General features: G+C 46.5%; 2 protein-coding genes across 3 annotated transcripts in view; one reads left to right on the plus strand and one right to left on the minus strand.

Moving 5' to 3' along the window:
- The window catches only part of TMCO3 (transmembrane and coiled-coil domains 3), a 46934-nt gene extending 31499 nt beyond the window's left edge, over positions 1-15435 (minus strand). For both annotated transcript variants that reach the window (XM_021695979.2, XM_021695978.1), the window contains exons 1-6: positions 15210-15435; positions 13802-13907; positions 7894-8417; positions 5358-5537; positions 3671-3862; positions 2489-2617 (exon numbers count right to left, since the gene is read on the minus strand). In XM_021695979.2, the coding sequence (XP_021551654.1) occupies positions 2489-2617; positions 3671-3862; positions 5358-5537; positions 7894-8337 (945 nt within the window). In that variant the 5' untranslated portion in view covers positions 8338-8417; positions 13802-13907; positions 15210-15435. The remainder of the gene's footprint in view (positions 1-2488; positions 2618-3670; positions 3863-5357; positions 5538-7893; positions 8418-13801; positions 13908-15209) is intronic.
- Positions 15436-15729: 294 nt separating this feature from the next.
- The window catches only part of DCUN1D2 (defective in cullin neddylation 1 domain containing 2), a 38022-nt gene continuing 31691 nt past the window's right edge, over positions 15730-22060 (plus strand). Inside the window, 2 exon segments of the mRNA XM_021696022.1 lie at positions 15730-15881; positions 21729-22058. Of these exon segments, the coding sequence (XP_021551697.1) occupies positions 21956-22058 (103 nt within the window). The 5' untranslated portion in view covers positions 15730-15881; positions 21729-21955.

Consider the following 22060-nt stretch of genomic DNA (forward strand, 5'->3'; position numbering starts at 1 on the left):
CCTGAGCCGAAGGCAGTCGCTTAACCAACTGAGCCACCCAGGCGCCCAAACCTGTATCTTTCAACAGGGAAGTTTATTCCACTTCTACTCACTGTGACAACGCATTTCTGCTCTTACTCCTTTGTCTCCTGGCTTTTACGTTTCCTCACTGCCTTTACTTCTCCTCCCTTTTTAAAACGAAGCTGTAACCTATGACTTCAAAGTAACATGCTTAAACCTGTTCTTCTCAACTTAATGAACACAAGCCTATCAACTTCCTACTAGGAAAAGATAAATATTTGGCACCATCACACTTCCTCCGTGAACCACCTCCCACTTCTGGCTGGTGTGCCGTAGGGTTTTCACCTTGGTCTACCGTAATTACATTATTTTCCAAGGTATAGCAGGTTTGTTAGGAATTGTAATATTTGTAGCTTCCAATTGTATTTATTACCTTACTCAGCCTTTACTTATTATTATTCAGCCTTCTTTTTTTTTTTTTAAAGATCTTATTTATTTATTTGACAGAGAGACAGATAGCGAGAGAGGGAACACAAGCAAGGGGAGTGGGAGAGGGAGAAGCAGCCTTCCCGCTGAGCAGGGAGCCCGATGTGGGGCTCGATCCCAGGACCCTGGGATCATGACCTGAGCCGAAGGCAGACACTTAACGACTGAGCCACCCAGGCGCCCCTATTCAGCCTTAATTTTTTTTTTTTTTTAAGATTTTATTTATTTATTTGACAGAGAGAGAGACAGTGAGAGAGGGAACACAAGCAGGGGGAGTGGGAGAGGGAGAAGCAGGCTTCCCGCCGAGCAGGGAGCCCGATGTGGGGCTCGATCCCAGGACCCTGGAATCATGACCTGAGCCAAAGGCAGACGCTTAACGACTGAGCCACCCAGGCGCCCCCAGCCTTAATTCTTACAAGCAGCCTTGCTGTGAATAAAAAAATAAAAGAGGAAAATACATTTGTATTTGCTATCATTTGTAAATACTCTGGAAAGGGAGGGATGGAACAAGGGCAAGAAGAGATTTTTCATCTACAACTTAAAAATTATTTTTTTTTACCCACGCCATTTTGTTCTCAATCACATGGAGATTATCTATTCAGAAAATTGCATTAAAACCATTCTTCCCAGGGTGCCTGGGTGGCTCAGTTGGTTAAGAGACTGCCTTCGGCTCAGGTCATGATCCTGGAGTCCCTGGATCGAGTCCCGCATCGGGCTCCCTGCTCAGCAGGGAGCCTGCTTCTGCCTCTGACCCTCCCCCCTCTCATGTGCTCTCTCTCTCTCATTCTCTCTGTCTCAAATAAATAAATTAAAAAAATCTTTAAAAAAAAAAAACCAAACCATTCTTCCCAGGGGCGCCTCGGTGGCTCGGTCGGTTGAGTGTCCAACTCTTGGTTTTGGCTCAGGTCATGATCTCAGGCTTAGGTCATGATCTCAGAGATCAGGCTCTGCGCTCAGTGAGGAGTCAGCTTCTCTCCCTCTGCGGTGCCCTCTCTCTCTAATAAATAAATCTTTAAAAAAAAACAAAAACAAAAACCATTCTTCCCAGAGGTCACCCTGCCAAGTTGAGCCCAGCCCACAAGAGCACCTGCCATGAAGGTCCTGGGCTTTGAGCCCGAGCACAACCTTCCCCACCCCCTAAGCCAATCAGACCCGCTGTTAAGATTGCTTCTCTAGGATAAGAACTTTTTTCACACCTTCTTCTGTGACCCGGTCTGGAGAAGCTGCAGCCGTCCTTCTGCCTGGCAAGGCGTCTCAGTTAGCTGTATGGGCGAGGCTGCAAGCGGAGTGCCCACACCTCTCCGTGTCTGCCTACCCCTCTTCTACCCAGCTAGAAAGGCCAGGGACAGTCTGAGGACTCTGCTGCTTGTTTCTCACCGCTCTGTACTACTTCTGTGTGGGACTCATGATGCTCATTCTTGGCATTCTCTTTTCATTTTGTCTGAATTGTGCGTATTTAGACAACACATTTTGGAGCCCACAAAAGCTTGGGAACCCTTCCTTACTGCCAAAAAGTGCCATCGACACAGGACGAAGCTCACTTCAATCTGTCCAGCAAACAGCCTCTAGTAACAGCAGCCTCAGCACTGTCTCCTGGGGTTTTCACAATACCCCACATTTAGGCTTCATAATTCCTCACTACTTTACCAGCTTTAAAATATGTTACAAATTTTTAGATTATACATTGAATCCAGCATTTTGAGTTGCTTTCAGTGTCTGAATAATATAGTTCATCCTATTACTGGAAAAAGAATTTCTAAAACTAATAAAATTTAAAGACATGAACAGGATTTTTTCTCTAGTCAAGTCATCCATTCACTAATGAACAAAATTACTTCCTTATGGTTTAGAAATTTCTTATGAAACTTCATAGGGCATCTTCTTTGATATGGTTTGTAAGAAACTTACCTTAATTCAAGTTCAAACTTCAAAACTCTTTAGTCTTGGTGTTTCTTTAGTATTCTGTTAAACAGATACTAGAACAGTTCAATTTCGCTCTTACCTTAATACTGTTTAGTCCTGAAGGCCCCAGAAGTACTCCACAGATGATATAACCAAACATCGTAGGCAACCCTATTGTTGTGCACAGCCAGCCACAAGGTAAAGACAGCATTCCTATGGTAACAATGTCCTGGAGCAGAATAAACAAAAAAGAGACACAAACACTCAAGATAATAGTTGGCAAGACAAGGAGACAGGGCTGGTTAGCAGAGAAAGCAGATGTTCTACAGCCCCGGCCCCTCCCAGTTTCCATTCTGGTCATAATGAAGGCAGGCAGTACCGGGACTGATCTTCCTGGTTTGAGTTTCTCGGCACAGGAGTCAGCCGCGCCCAGCACTCCTTCCTCCCAGCCTGTGCTGCCATCCTCTTTAAGAAAAGCACAAATTTCGGCTTCCAGGACTAGGCTAGAGACCTGACAGTGTGTCTCGACCCCGCTAGCCTTCCCTGAGCAGGCTGCCCGGGTCACTCCTGTACCTGCTGCCCACTCTGGTCCCAACCCAGGCCGTGATCTCCACCCATAACACTGTCAACTACAAATCTTTACTAGACTGGCTTCCTCAGAGGGCACACATGTGCGTCTAGCTCAGTCTGGAACACCAGTCACCTCTGGAGGAGCCGCGTCTCATCCCGCACCCACGGCTACACAGAGCCACACGCGACACCTGAGCCAAAGCCTCTCTGCTTCATCCGATGTTCCATTTCAGTGACAGAGCCTGAGCCTGTCAGAGTAGCTCCCGACTTCAAAAAGACTTCCAAATTCTCACAAGCAAAATTAATACTAATTTTAAATATTAAAATGCCTTATTCCCGGGACGCCTGGGTGGCTCAGTTGGTTAAGCGTCTGCCTTCGGCTCAGGTCATGATCCCAGGGTCCTGGGATCGAGCCTCACATCGGGCTCTCTGCTCAGCGGGAAGCCTGCTTCTCCCTCTGCCTCTGTCTCTCATGAATAAATAAATAAAATTTTTTTAAAAATGCCTTATTCCCTTATTCTTTTGGGAAAAAATTAAAGATCAGGAGAAAATGTTTCAAGTCACAGAACAGTGGTAGAATCTCTGTTAGGAGGAAGGTCGCGCACCCTATTATGATGCTCAGGAAGTAAAGCTCAATCTCACTTGACATGTATACAAGGGAATGGGAAAGAGGGAGTGGGGATTTTGAGAGCTGAGCAGACAGACAGACCACCTTTAGGAAGTGGTGATCTGCGCGTGGAATCGTGGCATCTCGAGGCTTGGTCAAGATGTATCGGTTGTTCTGGGAATCGATGAGCATGCTAAGACCCAAATCATCTTCCACTTCCCGCTTCGTAAGGTTTTGCTTGGAATTGGCCTCTTCTTCTTCTACTCTGAGAACTGCCTCAAAATTGACCCCTTTCACCTGTAGGAAGAACCAATATTGTGTAATTAAAAACAAGGAGACGTTCTCAAGTTCAATTTTTAGAGCATAATTCTATAGAGAAGTGACAGGAATGTTTCTAGTATTCTGTCATATGAGATAAAAGATCGATAAATGCTCATTAACATCAATTAGGAAAATTGTTTCAAATAAAAAAGTGATTTAAGGGTGGAAGTGTTTAGGGTTTCTATTATTTCCAAACACCTGCTCTACTTGACTCAGGGTACAACCTGTAACAAGAAATACATATTTGGTCTTCACCCCCCTTCCTGGCTGACAGCTCCCACAACCCGTGTAATTTCCTATGTGTAAGGAGCACCTTATGAGCCCTTTGCAACTTCACCTGAGTTCACAGCAGTGAGGGGATTTTTAGAAAGCCACTGGCTACCCACGGGACGGGGCTGGCCACCCAAGGAACCGACCATGTGACCTCCAGGAGGAGGGGGGCTAGAGGCTGAGTTCATCACCAGCCTACACAAGGCAGCTTCCATTAAACCCTTGAAGTATGGGGTTCGGAGAGCTTCCAGGTTGCTCAGCACATGGAGGTGTTCAGCTGGGAGGGAAGGAAACAGGCCCGAGAGCAGGGATGCTGCGGCCACACGCTTTCACCCCTCTTCCAGCTGGCTGTTTCTGAGCTGTATCCGTCACAATGTCCTGGTAACCTAGCAAATAAACTATCTCCTTGTGTTCTGAGAGCCCGAGGAGGGGGGTGTGGGATCCTCCAAGGTGAAAACTTGGAACCCGTGACTGGCATCTGAAATGGAGGGCCGTGCTGGGCTGCGCCCTTATCTGCAGGGTCCACACTGACCCACGGTGCCGGGAGCAGAAGTGAACTCCAGGATTATGTGGCAGGGAAAGCCCGATGGCCTGACACAGAAGTGCTCGGTGAGCAGTGCATAAAGTGTCTTCAAAAAGACACTCATGCGTCCTCCTCCCCTGCCAGGGTCCACGACGTCAAGAGAGCAGCCTGCTTGGCGCTCATCCGCCCCGAGCTGTGTTCCCATTTGCTTTTATTACCGCATGCTTTTCTGAGTTCTTTTTAGGACTCACTATCAGTTTTTGGCATTGATCTCATTTTCCCCAGAGAATCCTGAACATGTCACAGCAAGTGAGAGGTCTGAAAGCCTGCCAAGGATATGATTCCTATAAGGACTTTGTGGCTCCCCTGGGTAGACCAGCACTGAAACCCACCTGTCCCAGGGCAAGCTTTCTTGAGACCAGAGTCCCAGTCCCCCTGAAGGCAAAAGTGGGACAGAGACGAGCCACCGGTGGGGCAGTGACAAAAACATACGGCAAAGTAAAGGGCATCTAGTGTACCTTGGCATAACCAAACCAGAGCACTTTCTGAGACACAGGTGTTTTGGTTCTGTCTTCATTTTCAATCCACACTAGAAACAGACATGCCAACAAATTCAGTGACACATCCTCTCTGCAAGCAGCCCGAGTAAAGAGGAAATTGTCCTGGAATGCTACTTACTGATTTATTGTCATCAAAAGCATGTTCTTCTATTTCTTCCTCTAGACGATCGGCTGCCTTTCTCACATCTTCAAGAATTTCATCAAGTATGGATAAACTTTTGTTTTGATGTTGCATATTTTTGAGAGCTTCAACTTGATGTTTTTCTGCTGCCAGAAGTTCCACATATTCTGTCTCTTCCTGTTCATTGGTGAGAAATGAAATGTGGGGTTTATTAAGAAATGGGCCAGGCTAGGACTTCCTTCAGGTGCCTGGTCTGGCCACACCAACGAACATGCTCTCGTTGTCAAATATGTTCATAATCATGTAAATCTGGCTCGGGTCAACGACAGAAGGTCAAGTATCCTAGATCACTCAAGCATAATGGAGCTTAGCAAAATGTTTAGGGAAAGCTATTTGTATGTACACCTCAACAAACGTGATATACGACTGTCAGTAAATTCTGACGGTCACCTATTCATACAAAACCACTCACTGAACAGATTATAGTCCAGACATCATGCCTACTACATATGGATGTTCAGCTGTACTCTAAAAACACCTGTGATACTTGATCATTGAGCTAAAAATTTCTAAGCAGGATACACAAAAATTCCAAGTTACAAAGGAGAAATTGTTCCAGAAGAAACTGACAGCATTACTTGGGAAACTGATGGATGGTACCAACAATACAGGTATTTTAGACAATCATATTTAAGCTCAAGCTATCAATCAGATCAGCATCCTTACTATTAAGATACGTAGTCATACTTTAAAGGGGTGGGGCACAGCTGGAACAGGGAAGCAGCAGGACAGTGCCAAGGACAAGCATGGCTGTTTGACAGACCCTAACTCAACATCAACCAACAACTCTAACACACACACACACACACACACACACACACACACACACAGCTACCAATACCTGGACTGTCTCAGATGTGGGGCACAAACCATGTGTAGAAGGCATGTGTAGTTGGGTCAATATGGCTCAAACTCATGTTAGTTCTCTATTTTATAGTAAAACCACTCAAATCAATACCACTACGTGCCTATCTTTAAAACCAAGGAGTTTTAATGTCTCAGCTGTCCAAAGGATCTGGTAAGGCAGTAACATCTGTTCAGATGAGAGCATCAAGGTCTATTTCCAACATACAATCACACACACTAAACAGACATGCTACTGAATCAAGGTGGCCGAAAACCCTGACTCAGCCATCTACTCCATACCGTGTTTCTACCAAATACATCATACTTTGGTAAAGAAAGTTTAATAAGTCTGTACCCTCTCTACTTTTTAAACTGTGTGATAATACCATAACCTTTCTAAGAAGATGAAATATTTCATATACCAACGGCCCCTGACTTAACGATGGCTGGACTTAAAACTTTTTGACTTCACGATGGTGTGAAAGTGATACACACTCAGCAGAAACAACACTTGGAATTTTGAAGTGATCTTTTCCTGGGCTAGCCATAGGCAAAGAGGTCCTCTCGTGATGCTGGGCAGTGGCATGGGACCACAGCTCCCAACCAGCCAGCGATCACATGGTAAACAATGGACGCAATGACAAGCATTCTGTTTTCACTTTCAGTACAGAATTCAATACATTACATGAGATATTCAGCGCTTTATTATAAAATAGGCTTCATGTTATATAATATTGCCCAACGGTGGGCTAACGTAAGTGTCCTAAGCACGTTTAAGGTAAACCAGGTTAAGCTATGGTGTTGGGCAGGTTAGGTACATTAAATGTGTTTCTGACTTGCTGTACTTTCAACTTACTGGGACAAAATCCCATCATAAGTCAAGGAAGATCAGTATTTAAAGTGCCTGGCACAGGGGCACCTGGGTGGCTCAGTCGTTAAGCGTCTGCCTTCGGCTCAGGTCATGATCCCAGGGTCCTGGGATCGAGCCCCGTGTCGGGCTTCCTGCTCCGCGGGAGGCCTGCTTCTCCCTCTCTCACTCCCTTGCTTGTGTTCCCTCTCTCGCTGTGTCTCTCTCTGTCAAATAAATAAAATCTTTAAAAAAAAAATTAAATGCCTGGCAAATAATAAATGGCATAAATGATGGCTTAAAAAAAATCATATAAATATCACATCTGATACAGTAATAGTTTCATCTCACCATTTTAAAAATACACTTCATCAAAATCCTTATTTCAAATGTATATATTTAAAACTAATTTTAGCATTTTTATTTTCAGTGGATGCACATTAAAGGCAGCCAACCTTCACACTAAGAATTGTTGTCAGAAACTCAAAACGTTGATTGCGGTTACAAATATATTTACTTCCCCGTCAGTTTACTGGGATAACTTGAGTCACTATTTTACTTACCTGGGGATTTCCACAACCGAGAAAAGCATTAGAACAAGCCCTAGAAGCCATAAACTGGAGCTATGCCACGATGTCATGCACAAGGAAGGGACACTCTCTGTACGTGTTTTGCTGTGAACAGGTGCCTGGCGGTCCACAGCTGCTTCAGCACAGCGCCCACCGCCCTCTCCCCGGACTCCGTGGCCCTGCTCTCTGGCTCAGAGCGGGCTGGACTCACCTTTATCGCAGCCTCTCTCAGGGCCTCCAGACGCTGCCTACTGCTTTCCTTCATGTTCACAACATCTCTGTAGTCTCCCTGCAGGGCTCTCTGGAGGCCATAGATCGCCTGGAACACTGAGTTTTCACTTTCATTCAGCTCTTTTTGGAAAATTTCAAATGTGTGCACCTGAAATAGTTTCTCTTCATCTGACAGGCTAACGTCTTTTTCTACTGCTCTGATTGCACTTTTCAGTTTGTTAAGAACCACAGTCTTTTGGCGAAGCAGCCCAGAGAGCTTTCTGCAACTATCGAGGACCCACTGCTTCCTCTGAGTGATGGCTGCCCCTCTGCCTCGGTGTAACTTTATGGCATGTTTTGCTACCTCTTCATGTTCCGCAGCATCGGCTATCAAACGAAGCAGTGGAAGCAACATCCAGAAGTAATTTTTTTCCAATACCTTCATGATCCAATTTTAGAGGACAGGGCAACGCTGTCCAAAGGCTTCTGCTAAGGTGAGCTTGCATTTTAGATACACATTTTCAGCTGAAAAAGAGATTTACTGTCACATATAGCTGAACAATGATTCATTACTATTGAGATCAGACTTAAAAGTATTAAATAATTACATCCAGAAAACTATTACTTTTTTGAAGATGTTATTTTTCCTAGATAAACATTAATATCTGAGCTCTTATACCTGGATTTAAATAAAATACTGAATATTAAAGTATAGGGCCTGGTAAAGAATTGAGACTAAAGGTTACATCGAATTTAAGGGCAATTTTTTTTAAAGAAAACTTAGCCTCATATACCTATTAAATCTACTGTGTGCAAAAGACAAAAACCATTCAACTTAAAGGCCAGAAAATACCATCGACTTCTGCTATCTCAGATCAGTGACTCACCTGGAGGAAACACACTCCACATCATTTCTAAATGAAACCGTTTGAGCTATTATTAGCTTACATATTGTTTTCTTTCCAAAATCATTAGGCATTTTGCAAAATTTCCAAAGTCACAGATGTCAAACACAGAAAAAGAAAATCACAAAACACAATCACACCTGGATCGATAGGGCTTTATTAAATGTTCAAACATTTTCTATCACCCAAATTTAGGCTCCTTCTCTCCCTCTCCTTAGGAAGCGCCCAGACACTGTGTGGGAATTTATCCTGGCAAGTGAAGCACAGACAGGACCCTGACCATGACGGGCCGAAGGTTTCATTGAAGGTTGTGCTTCAGGCAGCAGTGTGTGCTGCAGCTGCGGAGACCTGATCACACCAGGTGGGCAGGGCTGTGTCCTCCAGAGGAGTGATCAAGGAACAGGTACAAGCTGTGTCAGCAAGGTCACCAAGAAGGAACCACCTCAGAGGTAGAAAAACGGAGAACAAAGAAGGAGAAGTAACAAACAAAAGACAGGCCAAGCAAGCTATGCCCTGAAAAATAACCACTGAACCTGACAACTAGATCACTGGGCACAAGTACTTATGTCAAAAAAGAAAACAAAACAAATCTGCCATTTGCACAAGACTTGCAGTTTAAAGAAAACAAAATATTACTACAAACGAATCATCAGTAGCAGCATCCCATGGATTACCACATCAAATGTACCAGTTATCTCCCCTTCCTGAGGACCTGTTTACTCAAACACGTATCTGTACCTCAGTTTCACTAGTAATCCCAATTCTCACAAGTTTAAGCTGGTTTCCCAGGCAAAACAGGTCAGATGCAGCAAAAACAAGACTGTGACATTTCTAGAGATAAAATTCTGACCAGACTAAGAAATGACAGCCAAGAGAAAGTGGAGACAAAGCAGAGCTTCTGAAAAAACAGCACAAGAACTCTGCAAAGACTTGCCACCCGGGGGTCTGGTGAGGGCTGAACCGAAAATACCACTACTGAAGGACAGGAGGGATACCTACCAATCAAAACTCACCAGGAAAAAATTATATTCTGACTCAATATTCTGGTTAGAAAGTCAGGAAACTGCTCAATTTCAATACATTTCTGAATCCTTCAGCTCCTGATGTCACACAGAGAATTCACGTACCTACAATAGTTCACTTTTTTCCCAACAAGGTAGGATACATGAGAACATTCTGTCTAAATTACCCAACTTTATGTTACAGTTTTAATGTAACTTTAAGTAAATGTTACCACCTTAAAAATAAATAAATGATTTTTTAAAAAAAGATTTTATTTATTTATTTGACAGAGAGAGACACAGCGAGAGAGGGAACACAAGCAGGGGAAGGGGAGAGGGAGAAGCAGGCTTCCCACTGAGCAGGGAGCCCGATGCAGGGCTCGATCCCAGGGCCCCGGGATCATGACCCGAGCCGGAAGGCAGATGCTTAACGACTGAGCCACCCAGGCACCCAAAAATAAATAAATGATTACCTAATCATAGTAATGCCTAGCAACATAGTTAATCTGTCATTTTAATGACACATTTTATTGCTAAGCTTCTATTGTTCCAGGGGACAGAACAAATTCAATCACTACTTCAGAAGTGCATGCTTTTTTAGTATTTTTCAGAACCAAGATAGAAATTTCTGAAGCTTTGTCAATGTTTCCCATTTTCCCTAAAAGATCTCAAAAAGTGATTCTTTTATGGATTTCAAACTTCAGACAAATAACCTGCCACACAGTTTGTGAATAACACGCCTCCATTCATCTCTGGTTCCTTCCCCAAACAAGTTCCTGAAATTAAATACTTAAAACTCTACCCCACGACACATGAGGGACTATTAATTTTTATGAAAAATCATTGAGAATTTAGTTGTGGTCATATAATATTTCCACCCAAACAAGTTTATATCATGAACATGAAACTGAAATTATTTATAGAGTCTGAAAATATGAATCACTCCTTCTTCATAAATTCAATTCCATCTTACCTTCAAACTTGGCTACCAAATCCTATGGACTACTAAATTGTAGCATGCTTTTTCTTGAGTAAATAATAAACATTTTTAGCTCCAGTGTTTTGTTATTATTACCTTCAATTATAAAAAACACACTTTGGATTTACTGTGTTTTTATAATGAATTCCTAGAATTTCTATATCTTTTTTTTTAAGATTGTATTTATTTGAGAGAGAAAGATAGAGAGCGTGCACATGCACATGAGCAGAGGGAGAGGCAGGCTCTCTGCTGAGCAGGGAGCCTGATGTGGGACTTGATACCATGACCCTGAGATCATGACCTGAGCCAAAGGCAGATGCTTCACCAACTCAGGCACCCAGGCACCTCCAGAATTTCTGTATCTTGATTCACTGATCCAACCTCAGTGGATCTCAAGGGTGCATGAGGACAGCCTATCACACAGGGCCCATGACTCCTTTTACACAGTACTGTGGAATGACAAACCGTGGAGGGGGAGAGCAGATAGGGGCTCTCAGGGGTCAGGGAAGGGGGAGGAGGTACTCTATGGATGGAAATGGTCTGTGTCTTGACAGCGCCGGTGGCCCCAGGAATCCACACATGACAGAATCGCACCGATCTGAACACACACACACACACACACACACACACACGTGCAATGGGTGGACTGGATTGATGCAGTCTTCTGCTTATACCATATGTTTTGTCAGGAGTTATCACTGGGGAAATCTGGGTGAAGAATCTGTGGGATTTCTCTGTATTAGTTCTTATAACTATATATGAGTCTGTAATTATCTCAAAAGAAAGTTTTAAAAATTTGGGGCGCCTGGGTGGCTCAGTTGGTTAAGCGACTGCCTTCGGCTCAGGTCATGATTCTGGAGTCCCGGGATCGAGTCCCGCATCGGGCTCCCTGCTCGGCGGGGAGTCTGCTTCTCCCTCTCCCACTCCCCGTTTGTGTTCCCTCTCTCGCTGTGTCTTTCTCTGTCAAATAAATAAATAAAATCTTTAAAAAAAAAAAAAAAAAGAAAGTTTTAAAAATTCAATATTAAGGCTTACTGTTTCCCGCTAAGCCCTTGTTTTGTGTAATGATCACCATTTATGTTGCAGAACAAGGAAAACATACCCGACATTTTTTTTATATTTTATATTATTTTTTTTTTTTTAAAGATTTATTTATTTATTTGAGAGAGCAAGAATGAGAGAGAGTACATGAGAGGGGGGAGGGCCAGAGGGAGAAGCAGACTCCCTGCCGAACAGGGAGCCCGATGCGGGACTCTATCCTGGGACTCCAGGATCATGACCTGAGCCGAAGGCAGTTGCTTAACCAACTGAGCCACCCAGGTGCCCTTTTTTTATATTTTAAACCAGGAAATGCCCTAAACCAGAGCCAAAGGTTTTCAAGATGTCTCTGCTACAGTAAAACACAAGGTTACTTTTCATTTAGAGCAACAGCAAAATCAGTACTTTGAACACAACCCACCCCCAAAGGTTTCATTTACACATTTCCAACATTAATTAAAACATATATCCACAGCTTTGCCAAATTTCTAATGGGTGCTGCTTGCTTGATAAATGCAGAACACGATTCGCAAAACTTACCTTAAAATTGATGAGACTACTTGGGGCGCCTGGGTGGCTCAGTTGGTTAAGCAACTGCCTTCGGCTCAGGTCATGATCCTGGAGTCCCGGGATCAAGTCCCGTATCGGGCTCCCTGCTCAGCAGGGAGTCTGCTTCTCCCTCTGACCCTCCCCACTCTCATGCTTTCTCTCTCATTCTCTCTCTCAAATAAATAAATAAAATCTTAAAAAAAAAAAAATTGATGAGACTACTTGATCAAGAACAAAAATATTGGGTGCCTGGGTGGCTCAGTCGTTAGGCGTCTGCCTTCGGCTCAGGTCATGATCCCAGGGTCCTGGGATCGAGTCCCACATCGGGCTCCCTGCTCTGCGGGAAGCCTGCTTCTCCCTCTCCCACGCCCCCTGCTTGTGTTCCTGCTCTCGCTATGTCTCTCTCTGTCAAAAAATAAATAAAATCTTTAAAAAAAAAAAAAAAAGAACAAAAATATTTAATAAATGTCTTAAGTTATTCGGGATAAAAAGGCAAATGGGTTCACCATTAAGCCCACTCAAAAAATCAAAAAACAAAAAAAACTTCCAATATTTTCAGGGGCGCCTGGGTGGTTCAGTCAGGTCCAGTTCAGCCAAAACCAAGAGCATCCAACTCTTGGTTTCAGGTCGGGTCATGATCTCATGGATGGTGGGGTTGAGCCCGGTGTCAAGCTCCACACTCAGCAGGGAGTCTGCTTGAGATTCTCTCTCTCCCTCTGTCCCTCCCCCCACCACACACACGCTCTCTCTCAAATAAATAAATCATTAAAAAAAAAATTTCCAGTACCTTTAATTCACTGTCATATAAAAATCACATTACTCTTATTCTCTCGAAAATCTTTAGTAATTCAGAAATGTTATGTCATTTTTTGGATAGAAAGATCAAAGGCAAAGCACAATAATGTAGTCTAAAACCAGCCTTTTTCAGAGCAAAGTCACCCAAGTTAAAGATTTCTCCCATATGCCTCTAACTCTGAGCTCTATCAGGACTGCAGGGTATGTAAAAGGACTATTTCCTTAGACATCTGGTATGAGACAGAGTCCTCGAGTCCTGGGGTTGCTGAAGTCCTTTCAGGGAATGGGGCTGGGGAGGCAGAGGGGGATGGGAAACAGAAGGAGCAGCAGCTCCTCTATTTTTTTCAATTTTCTATAATGGGCTAAAATTTGAAAACCTCATGGCTCTGCCTCCCAGCCTTCTGCTTATGTGTAGTGACAGGATCCTCCATCATCTCTCTTCCTCTGGACCTTCCAGACCAACTTTCTCCAATTCTCCTGATCAAACTGCTAAAAAGAATCTAGTCCATTCACCTTACTAGGACAGCAACCACTGTCTGTCCAGCAGAGGCCAACCCAGCCAGGCTCCAACACAGCACTTCGGAGGAACCCCAGCCACATCCAGTCAGCTGAACCGAGACCCTAAGTGTGGGACGTACTGACCTGGTACCAAATGCGGTGCCTGGTGCCGTGTGCAGGAGATCCCAGGGCAAGCAGTGTGGGCATGCAGGAATAAAGTTAGCAACCAATACTGGTCATTTAGCTTCTTCTGAAAAAGAAAAACATAAAGATCATTTGTAGGAAATGGTTTAACGTTAGAATTTCTTTGTGATACCAGCAACATTTCCAGATTCAGCACAACACAGTAAACGAACAGGAAACAAAAGCTGCGCTCATGGAAAAGTCTTAGGAAGAAAACTCCCCAACGGAAATAACCTACCTCAATCTAATTTGTGGAGAATTTTAAATATGAACAATTTAAATGACAAAAGTATAATTCTTAAAAGATAAAGCACTTCTAATCTTATAAATACAACTTCCAGATTTATATCTAATTTGTAAAATAAGTAGAGAACGAGTTAATAGAGAGAAAGGAAAGTGAATGAAGGAAAATTCTTACGGACATGAAAAAGCTTTAAAGTACTTACTTAATGTTAACTAAACTACAAAAACCACATACTCTATTAAGTAATCCAACCATTGATATACTATTTTTTAAAAAGTTGATAGTATAAAAAAAGACTTAGAACCAGTAAGACACTCTGATCCAAAGAATGATCAGAAAAATATTTAAATATGAGAAGGCTGAGCTACCTTACCCCTAGATAACTGTATCATCTCACAAGAAGTGAGCATCAGAGCTAACCATGTTCCCTTCCGTTGATGTTTACCCGGGTGCTCTCAGGTAAGATCCGAAGAGGACCGAGGGCAGAGCCTGTAAGAAGGCACCTGTTCTTCCTCTACAGCCAGGAAAGTAGGCACAGGGGTCAAGGGGGAACGGTCAAGAGTCCGCTGGCGGGGAGGAGTCAGCTGAGGCGCGGGGGCCCCTCCCAGCTTCTGTAGCCGGGACGATGAGCTGCTGGCCTCCGAAATCCAGCCCCAGGGGCTCCCCGCCCTTTCCCGGGATTTGTGGACCGGTGGGGACGAACGAGAGGGCCTCCAGAGCCAAGCGGGCAGAACGTGTTCCATCTTCCGTGTGACTCCCACTTACTAGATTAGCTACCCCGCAGGAATCTTAGAGCCGAGCAAGAACGAAGCCTCTGCGTGGGGAAGCTCGGAACTGACCAGAGGTTCCTCTCCGCTGACTCTGGCAGCTTCCACAGTTTTACCAATAAATACAAGGCATGGCGTTGCAGGAGACCGTCCCGACCCAGCCCTGCGGTCCTGGCGTCCAGGACGACCAGGTGGGAGACCACGCAGGAGCAGACAGGGACAGCGGGACTCGGAAGGGAGGGAAGGGGCGCCCCGAGGAGAGAGACCCCGGGCACGCAGACCGGGGGAAGGAGGAACGGGGGAGACCCCCCAGGAGGGAGCCTCGAGGCCCCGCGCCCGAACTGCGAGCAGCGCTCACCTGGACGCGGCCCGGCGGACGTGCGTCCTAGGCCCCGCTCTCCAGCGCTCGGAGTCAAGCAGCCGACAGGGTCGCGCCTTATCGCATCCCTGTCCAGGCGGCAGGCCCGCCCCCGGGGCGGGGACCCGGCCGCGGTCGGGCGCGGGGAGGGTCCCAGCCGTCCGTCACCCTCTCCGGAACGCCGTCGCCGCGGACGCGGCCCAGAGAGAGGTGCGTCCCCCTTAGGGGGCGGGGCCTGCGTTCCCGTCGGCCCTCGGGCGGCGCAGTGCACGTCGGGATTTGTAGGAGAGGGTGGGCTTGGGTCCCGTCGGGCGGCGCAGGGCACGTCGGGTCGGAGTAGGGAGCGACGCCCGCGAGTCTCATTGTCCTTGGGCGGCGCTGTGCACGTCGGAGCCGGGAGGGCGCGCGGGAGGTGAGGTCCCGTGAGCCCCCGGGCCACGCTGTGCACGCTGGGAGCTGGGGGGGCGAGGCCTGGGTGCCGCCCGTCCCCCGGGCGGCCCGGTGCACGCCGGGAGTTGGAGTTCCGCGGGGGCGGACCTGTCGCGGTCCCCCGCTCTCCTTCCCGGGCGGGTGTCCCGGGCGCCGACGCCGAGGAAGAGGACAGCGCGCCGGGCCGGGCGCCTGCGCAGACGGCCGGAGCCGGCGAGAAGCTGGGGTGCGCCGCGGAGAATGGTAGGTGGTCCGCGGTGTCGCCTCCCACCGGGTCCCTCCTGCGCGCCGGGGGCCGAGGGAGCGCCGGGGTCGGGGCGGGGGCCGGGAGCCGGGGAGCGCCGGGGTCGCGCCTCGGGGGCGGGACTGGGGCGGAGGCTGGGGAGCGCGGGGCGCGAAGGTCACGGGAGTGGCGGGGTCGCCGGCCGGCCTCGGGCCCGGAGGGCTCTGCGGGGAGGCGCGCAGGTGGGAGCCTGCCGGGTGTCTGACGAGGGGGAGGCGACTCTGAACAGGGCTGGAGCGGAAACGCGGGCAGCCGGGGGGACGAGGAGGAAAGCCCCTGGTCCAGAGATGAAGCGGGGAAGGTAGTGCTTTGGAGCATTACCGCTAACGCAGAGCGGCCCGCAGGTGGCCTGGGGAGTCCGGAAGGGTAGCGCTGCCCGGGCAGGGCCTTGTCTTCCGTGCGCAGGGAGTAGAGTTTGTCCAGGAGACCATGGCAGCACAGGAGGTTTTTCAGAAGGCGGCGAGGGATGTGGTCCTGTTTGTATTTTGTCGGGAGAATAGGAGTTGGACCGGAGGGTTCAGGGTTGCAGGGAAGAGTAGTTAGAAGCTGTTGTGATAATGTAGGCAGGAGGAGGTGACACTCTTTGGAACCAGAAGGAGGAGTGGAGGGAGGGAGAGGATCTTCACTGAACTATGAAGAACCAGCTTACCAGTTCCCGGCTTGGGCACCTGAGCAGCTGGTGACATTATTGACCAAAAGAGGAAGTCTAGAAGGAAGAGCAGGTTTATGTGGGAAGACAATACGGTCATGCCGAAGAAAGAGACATAGAGGGACAGCCCAGAAGAGGGGCTTCTTAAAATGTAGTGGAAACCGTGGTAGTCGGGGGGGGGGGGGGGTCACCATTTATTCAATAAATTCAGAGGTTTCTCTGCGCAAGGAAGGTAGGGCACTAGGTGCGGGGGTTTGACTGTGAGCAAGACAGATGTGGGTCTGGCGTTCATGGAGCCTCTTTCCTGGCAGATGAGACAGGCACTAATGCACAACTATTTTATTATGGTTGGGGTACAGGCTCAGGAGAGGCACGGGTTCTAGTAATCTGTGGGCTGGGCTGGGTGATGGTCCCCAGGGCTGAGGCGACAGAGCCTTCACCAGAGGAATACAGAGTGTAATGCAGTGTGGGCTGTATCCTGCAGAATGAGAGATGTGGGAGGGGCGGCCAGATAGTTGCAGCACTCCAGGCAGAAGGAACAAAATAGGTGGTTGGAGATGACAGGTTCCAGGACCCGGAAGATCCGCCCGGCTGGAGTACAGAGAGCCAGAGAAAGGTGATGCGTAGGAGACTGGTGAGGGGACAGGAATCAGGTGTGCAGAGTCTTCTAGGGCACAAGAAGAGAAGGTTCGGTGTTTGTCCTCATGGTTGTGGGGGGCTGGTGGGAGAGTTTCAAACAGGAGGGAGATGGTCCGGGAGGAAGTGTAGGGGGAATAGTGGAGGCTTGAGAGTTAGGGGAGGAGGAGCAGAGAAGGAGACGGAGGAGGGCTGGTCAGAGAAACAAGAAGACCAGGGAGAGTAGGCTTAGAAGCCCAGAGGGAGCACGGGCCTCCGAGCGGCTGCGCTGCCCAGGCTGGAGGAGCCCTCCCCAGCAGGGCGGGCTTTGGGGGGAGGGGCTCCAAGGGCAGGAGCCGAACTTGTGGAAGAGTACCGAGCCATCGCTGCACCCGTTGAAGATCCAAGAGTGTGTAAGGGGACACTTGGATTTAACTCCACCCCAGCCTGCCGTACGCCAAAGCAGAAAATCGGAGAGACAAAGTTTATGTCGTTAATTTGATCAGTATGGTTGCCCCAGCTGCCCCTAACCAAAGATTTTGTTGTATTAAGTGTCTGTGGACGGGCACTGCAACAGTAACTGTTTCTTGGGGCGCCTGGGGGGCTCAGTCAGTAAAGGGTCTGCCTTCAGCTCAGGTCATGATCTCAGGGTCCTGGGATCGAGTCCCGTGTCAGGCTCCCTGCTCAGTGGGGAGCCTGCTTCACCCTCTGCCTGCCACTCCCCCTGCTTGTGTGCTTGTTCTCTCTTTCTGTCAAATAAATAAAAATCTTTTTAAAAAATTATTGTTTTTTTCTTTTTTTCATTTTGTATGTGGGTGATCTTGGTGCCCAGATTATATAGGTGATTTTTTTCAAAGTCACAGTTGAAATGTTTTAGACTTTTCTGTAGAGATTTTATTTGATTTTCTACTGGATTGTCCATATTTTTATTTCAAGAACTGTGTATATTTAAACAAAGTAAAACAACTGAACACTGCCCATCCCCCTCCCCCAAAAAAGCTGCTAAGTTAATTTACTTGATGCAGTAAGCCTTAGTGAGGGCCATGAGCTTGAAGGGTAGGCCCTGGTCCTGCCAAATATGGGCCTTCATTAATTTTGCATGAATTTAGCCCGTCTAAATGGATCCAGAGCTCGCTTCTATCCCCTGTAATTTTTTAGTTTATGAGACATTTTCTTCTAGAAAGCTTTATGCCAGTTCCTTTTTCTACGGATTGCAACTTGAGTCTCTTAGTTCCTTTTGGACGTGAAGCACACATAGTCTTTATACTTAGCCAGTGAGCATTGTTTCAGTCAGGGCTACTTTCTGGAGAAACCTGTAAGGTGTAACATCACATTGGTGCAATTTGACTGAGAATCCCTTTCCTGTTCATTCTGGTCACAGACTTTTATGGGCTAAGCTTAGACGCTTGGCTGCTCCTACACACCCAGAGCCTGCACCCGTGACCCGCGGCACTTGGGATAGACGGAGGAGGGACGGACTTGTGCTCTCTGCACGTCCACCCACTTGGTAACTTACATAGCAACAGTTCAAGCCACTTTGCCTGACTTGGTCCATACACTCCTGTATCTCTTTTTCTAGAGTTTTCGGAGTATTCTTCTTTACACTGTTGATACAACTATTTTGTCATGTATTAGGAGAAGCTTCAAGAGGTGATTATCAGGAAAAGTACCTCAAGACCAGACATCAGATCTTCCAGGTATCTGCCAACATTTACTTGGCGCGGATCCATCAGCTGTGTGATCCTGGTGAAATACTTCAGTTATCCAACAGTATGCTACTCTGTTAATTAATCTTGGAGGTTCTGAGAATGCTATGTTGAATTTTTTTTGAAGTAGAATCCGCATAACATAAAATTAGCTATTTTAAAGTGTATAATTCAGTGGTGTTGAGGACATCCACAATGTTGTATTATCACCACCTCTGGCGACTTCCAAACCCCTTCATGATCCTCAAGGAAAACCCCATGCCCACTGAGCAGTCACTCCCCATACCCCCCACCCCCCAGGCCCGGGGCAGCCACTGGGCTGCTTCCTGTCTGTGGATTTGCCTATCTGGATATTTCATGTAAATGGAATCATATGACATCTGGCTTTTCGTATCTGACTTCTTTCACTTGGTATAAAGCTTTCAAGCTTCATCCACATCGTAGCATTTTTCAGTACTTTGTTCCTTTTTATGGCTGAATTTCATTGTTTATGTGCACCAAATTTTATTTTGCAACCATGACAGAATTTTAAAATCTAGCACTGATGGCAATTTGCATAATACAGATGTTAGGAGGTATGGAACATCTCTCTCCACTTTAGTTTCTGAGGGAGCCCTTGGCTTTACCCACCCTCCCTCGGGGAGGCCATCACCTTCATAAAAGATGCTGCTGTCCCTTTTGTCAGCTTACTGTCAAAGCATATGGGACCTGTCGTAATTTAGCTAAATTCGATCTTACCAGAAAATACAACCTCAAGCTCTTTGTCTAGTTCTTTTCAGCGGCTCAATTTCAGGAAATAGCGTACAGAATATATATTCTATATATTCCTCTAGAGTCTAGATTAGGATTAGAAACTGCAGCCCACAGGCTCATTGCCCGTGTGTGTAAATAAAGTTTTATTGGTGCACAGCACATCCGTCATTTACACATTGCAGAACTGAGTAGCTGCAACAGAGACCAGCGGCCCCTCATCTACCTTACTGGGCCCTATAACCTAAGTTTCACCTTCCCTTCGCCTCTGAGGAACCAATAGGTAGGCTTCAGTGATCTATGAAAACGCCCACATTTTATGCAAAACCACATGTTTTGCTGGAGAGAGGATCTGTGATTTTCACCGGTTTCCAGAAGGGACCCAAGACCCCAAATGATGAACAGTCCTTGTTCTAAGTTGCCAAAAGGTCAGTGCCCTGTTTATGCTTCATCAGCAGTTCTGAGACTTGCTAGAACCCTGTCCTGTAGGCACTTTAAAAAATTGCTGGAGCCCCAAAGAGCTTTTGTTTATTTGAGTTGTAGCCATCAGGATTTACTGTATTAGACGTTACAATGAAAAGTTTAAAAACATTGGTATATTTAAAAATAACAATAATCAGCTGATTGCATATCTATGTTGCATTTTTGCAAAGATCACAAGTCACGTGGCCTCTGCTGCATTACAGTGAGCATGAGAAAGGCAGATAATGGCTTGGGATTGTTGTGAAGGTGGTTTTGTCTTGGTGGAATCCCTGAGAGGTCTCAGGGCCCTGGGATGCCCAGACCGTACCTGGGGAGCGGTGTATTTGGACTGCACGATGTTATTTTCCTGCTGAATTGTACTCTGCTATTTTGGCATCAGCATGCAGTAAGGGATGCTGTGAGAAGCAGCTTTGGGAGCTTGCTCTGCTGTTCAGGGTCGGCATTGGGGGAGGGGCTGGTCTGCGAAGGGCAGGAAGGGCATGGGGCAGTCGCCCTTTCATGAGTGACCACAGGGGCCACTCCTTTGGGTTTCAGTGCCAGGAGGAGCTGGGCCACCTCTGGGCCACTGGTAGGTTTTTAAATCTTATGAAAACAGATTTTCCTGACCAGTCCTGTTTTCGTCTTTGGTTTGGCAGCTGGGAAGCTCAGAGCCGAATTTTTAGCCTGCGTTCATCTCTTGGATGTGGTGTGTGTGTCTAAGTCTCACCCCTGACTTTCCTGCTTTTTCCCTCCTCAGTCTCTCCATAGGCACGTGTATTCCATTTACATATTTTTGTAAGCTATAATGTACTGTGTGTGGCTTTATAAACTGTCACATCCTTTTTTGAACGAGATTGACTATAAATCCTTTCAAGTGAAACTTTTCCTCTTATTTTGTGAAACGTTTTAGAGCTTTAGCATCTAGTAGATTAGAGTCTGTTGATTTACAGAGGCCAGTGAGTCACTTTCATTTCTGATGTCCTTTTCCAGGTTACCTTAGATAAGTCCAAACCTAACCATCCCATATCTGGAAGTGCGGGGACGCTGTTTTGTTTCCTTACGTACTATATATAGTACAGTTACTTGGCAGTTTTGTTATTTACTTCCTCCCGCAGCCTCTGCCCTATTTTTCCATTTTATCTCTGTCTCGTATACACAGATATTTCTGTTATTCATATTATTACATTTAGTCATAACAGGCTTTTTGTGGCTGCTTTGGAACTTTTGTAAGTAGTGTTTAACACTATTCTTAGTTATCTGTATATGTTTTCATCAGTGTGGCTCTGCTGATTTTAAACAGGGAAAAACTTGAAACATGAATGTTTACAAACTGTGAAGCGCTTCTCCTGTTCATTAGAGCCTGAAATTAACTGAAGCTAAAGAGGACCCTGCAGATGGGCTGTGGTGATACGGTCGCGCCTTGGGTCAAATACCCAGCCTTGCTGCATCACAGGGCTACGTGTGTAGAAGAGGGATTTTCCTGAGACTTAGGGAAAAAATAATGTTGTGTTTTATGCAAATTGAAGCGGGTAGAGATCAAAATGTATTTGGTGTAAAATACTGATTCTCATAATTGTTTGAAGATTACACTTTGCATATTTGTTATTAAATTGCTGTCGTTTCAGTTTTCAGAAGACCGTGCAGTCTTCTCGAGTAATGAAGAACGGGGCGTGTTGTCCCGGGGTTCTGCAGTGAAGCTGACCCAGTGAGAAACAGCGAAGTCTGGCTGGAATACCAGCGGTGGTCATGGGACGCTGAAACAAAGCTCTGGGCCCGTGGTGTCGGCTTTCCTGCTGCTTCTGTGTCCCACGCGTACACGTAGGTCACCTCGGAAGAACACGGTCTCCAGTTTATGGCACTTCCTCACTGTGGCCAAAGGAGTGCCGTCTGCTGTGTAACACAGGATGAGGGGAAACTAGACGTGGCTGCAGGCGACTTCTTACCGAACCCAGACCTT

Source organism: Neomonachus schauinslandi, chromosome 3 (assembly GCF_002201575.2).
Source record: "Neomonachus schauinslandi chromosome 3, ASM220157v2, whole genome shotgun sequence".
NCBI lineage: Eukaryota > Metazoa > Chordata > Mammalia > Carnivora > Phocidae > Neomonachus > Neomonachus schauinslandi.